Source organism: Malaclemys terrapin, chromosome 11, assembly GCF_027887155.1.
Source record: "Malaclemys terrapin pileata isolate rMalTer1 chromosome 11, rMalTer1.hap1, whole genome shotgun sequence".
Taxonomy (NCBI): Eukaryota; Metazoa; Chordata; order Testudines; family Emydidae; genus Malaclemys; species Malaclemys terrapin.
Window position 1 is genome coordinate 11,271,521 of NC_071515.1, and position 11,759 is coordinate 11,283,279.

At 46.1% G+C, this 11,759-nt stretch overlaps 1 protein-coding gene across 3 annotated transcripts in view; it reads left to right on the forward strand.

Annotated features, from left to right (window-relative positions):
- LOC128845531 (zinc finger protein 585A-like) overlaps positions 1–9,515 on the forward strand; it is a 64,058-nt gene extending 54,543 nt beyond the window's left edge. For all 3 annotated transcript variants that reach the window (XM_054044322.1, XM_054044324.1, XM_054044323.1), the window contains one exon: positions 499–9,515. In XM_054044322.1, the coding sequence (XP_053900297.1) occupies positions 499–1,469 (971 nt within the window). In that variant the 3' untranslated portion in view covers positions 1,470–9,515. The remainder of the gene's footprint in view (positions 1–498) is intronic.
- Positions 9,516–11,759: the final 2,244 nt, after the last annotated feature.

Below are 11,759 nucleotides of genomic sequence, written 5' to 3' on the forward strand. Positions count from 1 at the left end.
CTACGCTATTTGCGTAGCTGAAGTTGCGTATCTTAGGTTGACCTCACCCCTAGTGTAGACCAGGGCTCAGGCTTAGTGGGAATTGAGTCAGATGACACATGTGAAAAAACCCTGGTCTTGAGTGTCTGTATTGTATTTTAAGCCTGTGTTAAGACTTTTCTAACCTGTGCTGGAACTTAGGACTCTGGTGTCCACACAGCAGTGCTGAGACCCAAGTCAAAATAACCACACACAGAATTTCTAGTGCCCCCCGCAAATATAGCTGCTCTGGTTCTAGGATTGTGGTGCACTGTGAGAAAATTTACTGCCCACCTCTCTGTCCTTTGGGGAATGGATTTGGGGGGCAGGGATAAAGGGTGGAAATCAAATCCTATTTTGTTTGATCTTTCCCGCACTTATTTTGGTTTGTTCTCACTTTTTCCATTCCACTCTCTGAGGTTTCCTTTCTTCCCAGCACAGGGAGTGACCTATGTCTCGATTCTCTCTCTGTCCTTCCAGGTGATGGGATGGTGAGTGAGAACAAGAAGACGACTCCCAAGAAGGAAAATACTGAGGAAGTAGAGCCACATGGGATTTTAGCAGAAAGATCCAAAGGGAAAGATTCTTTGAGTCGTGCAGAGGCAAAAACCTGTGAGAGTCAGTGTAGGCCCGATAAAAGCTTCAGTAGCTGCTCAAACCTTATTAGCCATGAAAAAATCAACACAGGAGAGAGACCCTGTACATGCTGTGAGTGCGGGAAAAGCTTCAATCAGCGCTCAAGCCTTATCATACATCAGAGAATCCATACAGGAGAGCGACCCTACTCATGCGCTGAGTGTGGGAAAAGCTTCAATGTGAGCTCACACCTTATCAGACATGGGCGAGTTCACACTGGAGAGAGACCCTACACATGCTTTGAGTGTGGGAAAAGCTTTCGTTGGAGCTCAGCCTTCATCATACATAAGAGAATCCACACAGGAGAGCGACCCTACACATGCTCTGATTGTGGGAAAAGCCTCAATGGAAGATTACAGCTCATTACACACCAGAGAATACACACAGGAGAGCGACCCTACACGTGTTCTGAGTGTGGGAAAAGCTTCAATGTGAGCTCAACCCTCATCACACATCAGAGAGTCCATACAGGAGAGAGATCCTTCACATGCTCTGAGTGCGGGAAAAGCTTCAAACACAGATCAAACCTGACAGCACATCGGAGAGTCCACACTGGAGAGAGACCCTACACATGCTTTGAATGCCATAAAAGTTTTAGTCAGAGCTCACACCTTATATCACATCAGAGAATCCACACAGGAGAACGACCCTACTCATGCTCTGAATGTGGGAAAAGATTTAGTGAGAGGAAAACCCTCATCACACATCAGAGAATCCACACAGTAAAGAGACCCTTCACATGCCCTGAGTGCAGCAAAAGTTTTAGACAGAGGTCAGCTTTTATCAGACATCAGAGAATCCACACAGGCAAGTAATGCCATAAACCTCTTGACTAGAGCTGGCCAAAGATTTTTTGTAAAATAATTCCCAAGTAATTTGCACCATTTTGTTCAGTGTGGTCTCTCAGCTCCACGTGAGTTGCCTGCCTCTGTCTTTTGCCCCTTCTCTTTTGGGGTGAATCCCATCATCCTTTATCAACTCCTTTGTCTGCTATCACCTGGAACTGTGCCCCCCTCCTGCCAGAAATATTCATCAGCACCAGATGGGGGAGATGGGTTTGACCTTGACTAGCTACACTGAAGTAAAAACTACCTGTGCCTTGTCTCCACTGGGATTGTACATGGATGTAGCTGCTCAGCTTAGTGATCTTGTAACAACACAACTACATTTGCAGTGCCGACATAACCTAGGTACAGTGGATGGGGTTATTTTTCTCCTTGACCTGAGCTCACCCGCATCATTTTTCCTAGTCTAGACAAACCCCAAGCATCACGTCGATACCATTCCCCCATTACAAAGTGATTCCTAGCCCCTTGGGGACAGATTGTCTCAATCCCAGTTGTTCTCACCTTGCTTAGGGTTGTGCTGGACAAAAGTATTTTTTCTACCATTTTCCTCAATTAAAATAGATTGAAATAGAACAAAGAGCAGGGGTAGGAAAAATGTGTAATTTCAGCCTCTGTGACACCCAAAGGATCAAAGGGATTCCCTCTTTCCCCATCACTGTCACAATCCCCGCTTGCCCCAGCAGCATTAGCTTCTGTGTAAGCCATAATAGCGTTTATCCTCCCCACGTTCTACCCGTGCACCTCCCAGTGTGTCACGTGATGCCATGATCTGCATGCTCCCTGTGCTTAGGTATCACACTTTGATCCTAAATCAGAGTCATTGGGGCTAGATGTGAAATTGTCAAGACCTGGCGGGGGAATTTGAATGGATCCCAAACATAGAGTAATCATTCTGTGCTTTCATTTCTGCTTCCGGCAAAGCTGCTTCTGGGCTTTTTCCTGCTGAGCTGGGATTGTTGCAGGTGGGAAATTTGGCTGCTTTTCCCCCTTGTGATGAAGCTAAATCTTTTGTACATAACATGACTCAATAATAATGAGATGGCACTGAGTGAAGAGAGTTTGAATGGCTCAGAGGAGAACACATTGGGAAAATCTATTTTGAGTTTGAGTTATCAGACATACCCTGCTCTGAAATTTCATTTTATATGAAACTGAAAGTGTCTTCTACCCCTCTGTGTTGTGGATTTTTCTCTCTCTCCTGAAGGTGATTTAGTCTCATAATTGGATATTACTTTTGTTTGACAGAATGTACCTCAGATTTTTTGGGGACTTTGAGACAAATGACCGTTTGCTAAATTAATATCTTATTTTCTGTGGCTCTTTCCCCCACTCCTCCATCATGATATGGAGGAAGTTCAAGTGTAGTTCAGCCAGCGGGAAAGAATACTCCAAGCTATTTGGTGTGCTACCTAGGAAACAGGTAGCATTTTCATATTTCTATTCTGAAACAGTAAACAACGGCATACCACAAATTGTAGAACTAATTGAAGTAACTGGACACGATCACACTTGTTGTGGGTGCAATGTAAATTAAAAAAAAGATCTGTCCAATAACTAGGTTTAATCAATTTATTAGTGAGGTTTTTATTACAAAGATTAATACAGCATAATACAGAAAGGAAGAGTACCTACATTACCAGTCCCTGTGGAAGACAGGAGTTGGGAGTGTGTCCTTCTCCTGCCAGAAATATCCATCAGCACCACATACGAGAGATAGTGTTGACCTTGACTAGCTACACTGAGGTAAAAACAGCCTGTGTCTTGTCTCCACTGGGATTGTATATGGAAGTAGGTGCTCAGCAATCTTGTTGTAACAACATGACTACATTTGCAGTGCAGACATAACCTGGGTACAGTGGCTGGGGTTAGCTTTCCGCTTGGCCTGATCTCACCTCCGTCATTTTTCCTACCCTAGACAAACTATGAGCATCACATTGATACCATTCCCCCATTACAAAGTGATTGTTAGTCATCGAGTTCCCCTTTGGGGACAGATTGTCTCAATCCAAGTTGTTCTCACTTTGGTCTGGGTTGTGCTGGACAGAAGTATTTTTTCTACCATTTTCCTCATGTATAGTAGATTGAAATAGAACAAAGAGCAGGAGCGGGGTAGGAAAAATGTGTCATTTCAGCCTCGGGTGACACCCAAAGGAAATGGGGTGAGTCAAACGGATTCCCTCCTTCCCCATCACTGTCACAATCCCCCCTCGCCCCAGCAGCATTAGCTTGATTGAATTAGCCTTGTCATCACTGGTTCTCCACTTGTAAGGTATCTCCCTTCTCTTCATGTGCCAGTATATTTATGCTTGTATCTGTAACTTTCACTCCATGCATCTGAAGAAGTGTTTTTTACCCACGAAAGCTTATGCCCAAATAAATCTGTTAGTCTTTAAGTTGCCACCGGAATCCTCATGGTTTTTGTGGATACAGACTAACACGGCTACCCCCTGATACTAAATCTTTTGTATATAACATGACTCAATAATAATGAGATGGCACAGAGTGAAGAAAGTTTGAATGGACCAGAGGAGAACACAATGGGAGAATCTGTTTTGATTTTGAGTTATCCGATATAAGCTGCTCTGGAATTTCATTTTATATGAAACTGAAAATGTCTGCTACCCTTCTGTGGTGTTCCTCACCATCGTAAGCCTCCCTCTGTCAAACTCCTGTCTGCAGCCCCCTGTCCGCTGAAAGGGTTGTTTAAGCGAGAAGTTTTGAATGTAGTTGGTTTATAGGTTTTAAGGGGAATAAAGGGAAAACAGATAGAACTGGCAAGGGACCCTCGCCCCCTTCCTGCTCCCCTTCCAGACTCCCTTGCGAAACTCCCTGTTAGCAGCCCCTGTTCCCCCCGGCGCTGTTTGGCTCTGCATCTTAACCGGCAGCGAGAGGCACAGCATTGGTCCCTGAGGGAGGAGTCCTCCTTGGAGTTGGAAGGGGACCTTGGTTCCTGTTCTCAGAGGAACTGGGTTGGCCCACACACCAGACAGTAGTACCAGCCTTGCAGCGGATGTCTTGCCACAAGTTCAGTGGCCATTTCATTGGCTGTACTGGAACCCATGGAGGCTCCCTATGATGCTGGGACCATACTCCCCGCAATCGTCCATAGCCGTGTTGGGAAAGTGAACCATCCCCCACCCCCACCTCACTACAGGAACCGGATTCGGGTTCTGACGTGGGTACCGAGGTACAGGCTTCGACTCAAGGGGAAGCCTCTCCAGTGGAGGAAGGGGCACCTGTACCCCACCAAGTGTTACCATCGTCCTCGTCGTCCCCGGACGAGGTGGTCACCAGGCCTGCTCACCCGCTCCCTCCAGATGACTTTAGGGCCCATCAGGATATTTTGAAGAGGGTGACCTCAAACTTGGGGTTAGAGGCGGAGGAACTCACTGAGCCCTTGGACAGCCTCTTGGATATTTTGGCCGTTGCGGTGCCATCTAGGGTGGCACTCCCGGTGCATGATGGGGTGCTGAAAGTAGTAGAGGCTCCCTGTCCAACACTTTCCTGCTCCCTTGGATGAGAACCCTGCTGTACGCTTTCCCACCGATACTCCTGGTTCACAAGATCCTACTGAAGATCTAGAGGGAAAAAGTGAAGGGCATCCTGGTGGCTCCGGCATGGCCTCGCCAGCACTGGTTCGGCATGCTTTTGGATGTGCGCAGACTCCAGTCAAAGTACCCACATCCCTTGTCTCCCCTCCCCACCAAAAAATTGTGGCCATTCTAGTTCCAGGACTGTGGTGCACTTTGGGAAAATTTACTGCCCACCCTGCATGTTACCAGGAAGCAGCTCGCTTTGCCAAACGCTTGATGGGTTCGCTCTCCTTTGCACACCCAGGAGAGACTCTGATAGTGTGCTTACAGATCAGTAGTCAGAAGCGAATGGGTTAATGCTGACCTGAGCAGCTGCCATTTGCAAAGGGGGGAAGGCTTCTGCTTTCAGTAGAGTGGATTGCAGATTGTTGGGGGAGAGAGGACTAAGGAATTTGTCCCATGGAATTGTGGGATACTTCCAGCTGACTCCTGGGATCCCAGTCAAGCGGGGCTGCATCTACACTGCAAAGCAATGGGGCTCAGACCCTGGATCTCAGCTTAACTTGCGCTTGGGCCCTCCAGCCTTGCAGGGTCCTGGGACCCTGGGTTAGCGCAATTGCAGTGTAGATGCAAAAGGGGTTAGGCTTGAGCCTGGGCTCAATCACGGTCTTATGTTGCAGTATAGACACACCCCAGAGACAAATGAACTCTTAGAAATGGAAGGCACCTGTGTTAGTGGAGAACAGAGCATTACACAGGGCTCATTGGTGGAAATGAGGATTGAGAGAAAACTAACCAATATGATAAGATTTTGTAATCTTTGAATATGTTGTTGTTACCAGTGATAATGGAATTAAACATGATGTTAATCATTACAGAATAAGAGACTGATTATGTGATAACCAGAATTCTATTGTAAGACTGCAAATTATATTGGTTTTTATTTCTTTTCTTTCTTTTTTTGTTTTTTGTGAGCCTGGGTGTGTGGGACTCGAGTCTGCAGGCTCAGTGTGTCTAAGCCTGTGCTGGAGAGTCCACACTGAACGGTGACCCTGGGTTTAGAGTTTCAAGACCCGAGTCTCACACCAGCGCTCACGTGCCCACAGTGCACTGCGCAGACCCAGTCAAATCAGCCTCTCCCAGGCTTCCTAGCTCTCTCCGAGCTGTAGCCTCTTCAGCCCTTTGTTCCTTGTGCACCATGGAAACACTTGAGTGTCCCTCTCGCAGCACTTTATCAGAAGTTGTCTCACCCGCCAATACAGCCAGCCAAGCTGTGTTTTGGGTCTGCAAGCTGCCGTCAGCTGGACCCAGCAACATGCGTGAGGCCCCATTTGAAGAATTTGCCATGCTTGCATTTTCACTCCTGTTTCATAAAGTGGGCAGAACATACGTGAGATGCTGGTGGCAGATTCCGAGCTATTGAAGGCTTCTGTCAGAGGAGGAAGATACACGTCAACTGGCTGATGCTGCTCATGATTCTTGGTATAGCTGCTGATGCTCCCTATGTAGTCCTGCACCTGTGAAGAAGGGCCACAGGCACAGACTGGTGGGATCACATTGTTATGCAGACCTGGGATGACCACCTGTGGCTGCAGAACTTTCATATGCAAAAAGTAATGTTTCTGGAGCTTTGTGAGGAGCTTGCCCTGACTCTGCAGTGTCAAGACACATACAAGTGGGTGGCGAAGTTGGTCCAGAAGTGGATTGCTATAATCATCTGGAAGCTGTGCACTCCTGACTGCTACAGGTCCACTGCTAACCAGTTTGGTCTTGGCAAATTAACTGTGGGGGCAGAGGTTTCTGCGGCAGTCAGGCATGCGATTTAAGACTGGCCATACTGGGTCAGACCAATGGTCCATCTAACCCAGTATCCTGTCTTCCAACAGCAGTCAATGGGCAACCATTAAGTGATCCATCCCTTGTTGTCCAATCCCAGCATCTGGCTGTCAGAGGCTTAGGGACACCGAGAGCATGGGGTTGCATCCCTTACCATCTTGACTAATAGCAGTTGATGGACCCATCCGCTATCAATTTATTTAATTCTTTTTTGAACCCTGTTACAGTTTTATCCTTCACATCATCCCCTGGCAACAAGTTTCACAGGTTCGCTGTGTGGGGGGTGAGGAAGTACAGCAGAACCCTGTTCATCCAATCTAATTGGGCCACATTAGATAATCAAAAATTGGATAATCTGGAGAATGGGAATGTGTGAGGATGCATCATCATCTAGCAGCCACAGGAGAAATCACCTGCTTTTGGACCTGCATGCACTGGTTGTTCAGTTAATACGGATAATGGAGGTTCAGATAAATGGGGTTCTACTGTATTTCCTTTTGTTTGTTTTAGACCTACTGCCTATTAATTTCATTGGTGACTTCGGGTTCTTGTGTTATGACAAGGGATAAATAACACTTCTTTATTTACTTTCTCCACACCATTCATGAACTTATAGACCTCTATCATATGCCCTCTTAGTCATCACTTTTCATAAGAACATAGAATGGGCATACTGGGTCAGACCAAAGGTCCATTCAGCCCAGTATCCTGTCTGCTGACAGTGGCCAATGCCAGGTGCCCCAGAGGGAGTGAACCTAACAGGTAATGATCAAGTGATCTCTCTCCTGCCATCCATCTCCACCCTCTGACAAACAGAGGCTAGGGACACCATTCCCTACCCATCCTGGCTAATAGCCATTAATGGACTTAACCTCCATGAATTTATCTAGTTCTCTTTTAAAACCTGTTATAGTCCTAGCCTTCACAACCTCCTCAGGCAAGGAGTTCCACAGGTTGTGCGCTGTGTGAAGAATAACTTCCTTTTATTTGTTTTAAATTTGCTGCCCGTTAATTTCATTTGGTGGCCCCTAGTTCTTACATTATGGGAACAAGTAAATAACTTTTCCTTATTCACTTTCTCCACATCACTCATGATTTTATATACCTCTATCATATCCCCCCTTAGTCTCATCTTTTCCAAGCTGAAAAGTCCTAGCTTTTTTAATCTATACTCATATAGGACCTGTTCCAAACCTCTAATCATTTTAATTGCCCTTCTCTGAACCTTTTCTAATGCCAGTATATCTTTTTTGAGATGAGGAGACCACATGTGTACACAGTATTCAAGATGTGGGCATACCATGGATTTATATAAGGGCAAAATGATACTCTCTGTCTTATTCTCTATCCCTTTTTTAATGATTCCTAACATCCTGTTTGCTTTTTTGACTGCTGCTGCACAGTGCGGGGACGTCTTCAGAGAACTATCCACGATGACTCCAAGATATCTTTCCTGATTAGTTGTAGCTAAATTAGCCCCCATCATATTGTATGTATATTTGGGGTTATTTTTTCCAACGTGCATTACTTTACATTTATCCACGTTAAATTTCATTTGCCATTTTGTTGCCCAATCACTTAGTTTTGTGAGATCTTTTTCAAGTTCTTCACGGTCTGCTTTGGTCTTAACTATCTTTGGTCTTAACTATCTGCAAACTTTGCCACCTCACTATTTACCCTTTCCTCCAGATAATTTATGAATAAGTTGGATTACCTTTGATAATTGGATATCGAGTGGGGGACAGTTGAGACGGTGCCAAATTATTGTGAAACTGTTGGAACAGTGCCAAATTATTGTGAATTACTGTGGTTGATATGAATGAATGTGATAAGCATGAGTTCAGTGTGGCTTGGGATGTCTGAAGTGGCTAAAGGATTCTGAGAGCAGAATTCTCTTAGCATTAGATGTGGAAATGTACTAGAAGTACTGAAATGGCTCAATTTGTGCAAGAATTTCAACTTTGGAATATATCAGCCGGGGTGGGGGAGGGGGCAGCTCACAAAATAAAGAAGACATAAAAACAAGTGGGCTTGGTACAGGCTGACCCAGGTCGAAATAACCACTTTTGGAAGATACCGCACTAAGAGCTCAAGTGAATGATTGATGAGAGAGTAAACGTTGATTGCGTTTTGGTCTGCATCTTTTTTGCAGCCCCACTTCCAAAATATGAATTAGAAAAAACAACAGTAATAAAACACCCACTGGGCATATTTCTGGAACATCTGACTCCTTTGAGAAGAAAAGGTATAAATGCTAAACAAAGTAAATTAGCTGGTTAGTTTCCCAATTAACATCTGAAGAGCTCCGTGATACTGGAATCCAGAAGACCTCAGCATAACCAAGACCCTGCTGTGAGGGACCTTTGTGGGACCTTTGAACCAGAAGGCCTCAGGGTAACCTAGACCTTACTCCAGGAGGCATTTGACAGACCAAGTACCTGAGAGTGGAAAGAAGAAAAGAAAAGAAGTCTCCGTCTAGAACTGGTGGCTATACCTGCTTTGTTTGCCAATCAGGATACTGTGTAAGTGCAACGTAGTTACTGAGGGTTTATGCTTGGGGAATTGAGGCTTACTAGGGAGATGTTTATTATGTAACCTTTATTGCTTGTGTGATTCTTTCTCAAATAAATTACTATGCATTAAACATTGTTTCCGAATTTTCACTGGCACCGGTAACAATCCGCCCAACTGTGGGCCATTAAAGATCCATTTCATCATGTCCCACAGTAGAGAGTATCCTGTGCTTTGAGGGTCTAGTTAAATAAGGATTCCTGCATGGTGATTACACAATACCACCCCAGGGGGAACAGCTACTCACGCAACAGGCTGTGTCAGTGCCCTGGGGCAGCTGGGTCTAACAGGGAAGAAAGCACCTCCACCAACTAACTGCTTAGGGCATTTTGAGCACAGCCACCTGCCCAGGACAGGAGTAAAGCTCCTCCTTAGATCACTTAGGCCCAGGCCTGGTCTACACTATGACTTTAATTCAGATTTAGCAGCGTTAAATCGAATCAACCCTGCACCCGTCCACACAACGAAGCCATTTATTTCAAAATAAAGGGCTCTTAAAATCAATTTCTGTACTCCACCCCGACGAGCGGAGTAGCACCAAAATCGATATTGTCATTTCAAATTAGGGTTAGTGTGGCCGCAATTCGATGATGTTGGCCTCCAGGAGCTATCCCACAGTGCACCATTGTGACCGCTCTGGACAGCAATCTGAACTCAGATGCACTGGCCAGGTAGACAGGAAAAGACCCGCGAACATTTGAATTTTATTTCCTGTTTGCCCAGTGTGGAGAGCACAGGTGACCACAGAGAGCTCATCAGCACAGGTAACCATGCAGGCCGATAATCGAAAAAGAGCACCAGCATGGACCGTACGGGAGGTACTGGATCTGATCGCTATATGGGGAGAGGATTCAGTGCTAGCAGAACTTCGTTCGAAAAGACGAAATGCCAAAACTTTTGAAAAGATCTCCAAGGGCATGATGGAGAGAGGCCACTCAGATCAGTGCCGCGTGAAAGTCAAGGAGCTCAGACAAGCCTATCAAAAAACAAAGGAGGCAAACGGTCGCTCTGGGTCAGAGCTGCGGACATGCCGCTTGTACGCCGAGCTGCATGCAGTTCTAGAGGGGACCGCCACCACTACCCCACCTCTGACCATGGATTCCAAGGTGGGGATAATCTCATCAGCTACACCTGAGGAGTCTGCAGACGGGGAAGAGGAGGAGGAGGACGAGCTTGCGGAGAGCACCTAGCACTCCGTTCTCCCCAACAGCCAGGATCTTTTTCTCAGCCTGACTGAAGTACCCTCCCAACCCTCCCAAGCCAGTATCCAAGACCATGGAAGGGACCTCAGGTGAGTTTACCTTTTAAAATATAAAACTTGTTTTAAAAGCAAGCGTTTTTTAATGATTACTTTGCCCTGAGGACTTGGGATGCATTTGCGGCAGTACAGCTACTGGAAAAGTCTGTTAACGTGTCTGGGGATGGAGCGGAAATCCTCCAGGGACATCTCCATGAAGCTGTCCTGGAGGTACTCCAAAAGCCTTGCCACAAGGTTTCTGGGCAGTGCAGCTTTATTCCGTCCTCCATGGTAGGACACTTGACCACGCCATGCTTGCAGCAAGTAATCTGGTATCATTGCATGACAAAGCCTGGCAGCGTATGGTCCCAGTGTTTGCTGGCATTCAAGCAACATCCGTTCTTTATCTCGCTGTGTAATCCTCAGGAGAGTGATATCGCTCATGGTAACCTGGTTGAAATATGGGAATTTAATTAAGGGGACAGAGGTGGCCGTTCCTACTGGGCTGTTTGCCTGTGGCTGAAAAGAAATCCTTCCCTGCAGTTAGCCAAGCACGGGGGAGGGGGGGATTTGGCCCTGAGCTTTTTGCATTTGGCTAGCAGGGATCTTCCCTGATACCAGCCACGCGGTGGGGGGAGGGATAAAGCGATCATCCCAGAGAATTGGATGTGGGGGGGGGTTAGTTTGTTTTCTGCTGCTGAAGGTTAACAGGAAAACCGCAGCAGTCAACGGGCTTTGCTTGGTATGTGGGAAAGGAGGGCGCAGAATCCGAAAGACAATGGCTTACCATGGCCGCATGCAAGCTGAATTCTGTTGCCCGGACCTGCGTCTGTGATCTCTAACACCAAAGCCACAGGCACTCAATATTAAGATGGAAAATGCGACCTTGTACTGAAATCACATGTGCTATGTAATGTGAATAGTGTTGTTCACCATGAAAGAGTATAAGCATTGTTCTGTAAAATGTATCATTTTAAAAACTTCTCTCCTTTTTTTCAACCCTCCCTCCAGCAGCTGCAAATTTTTCAAGCCTCCCTCCTCCATCCCAAAGGCTATCTCAGATAAGGCGGCGGAGAAAGA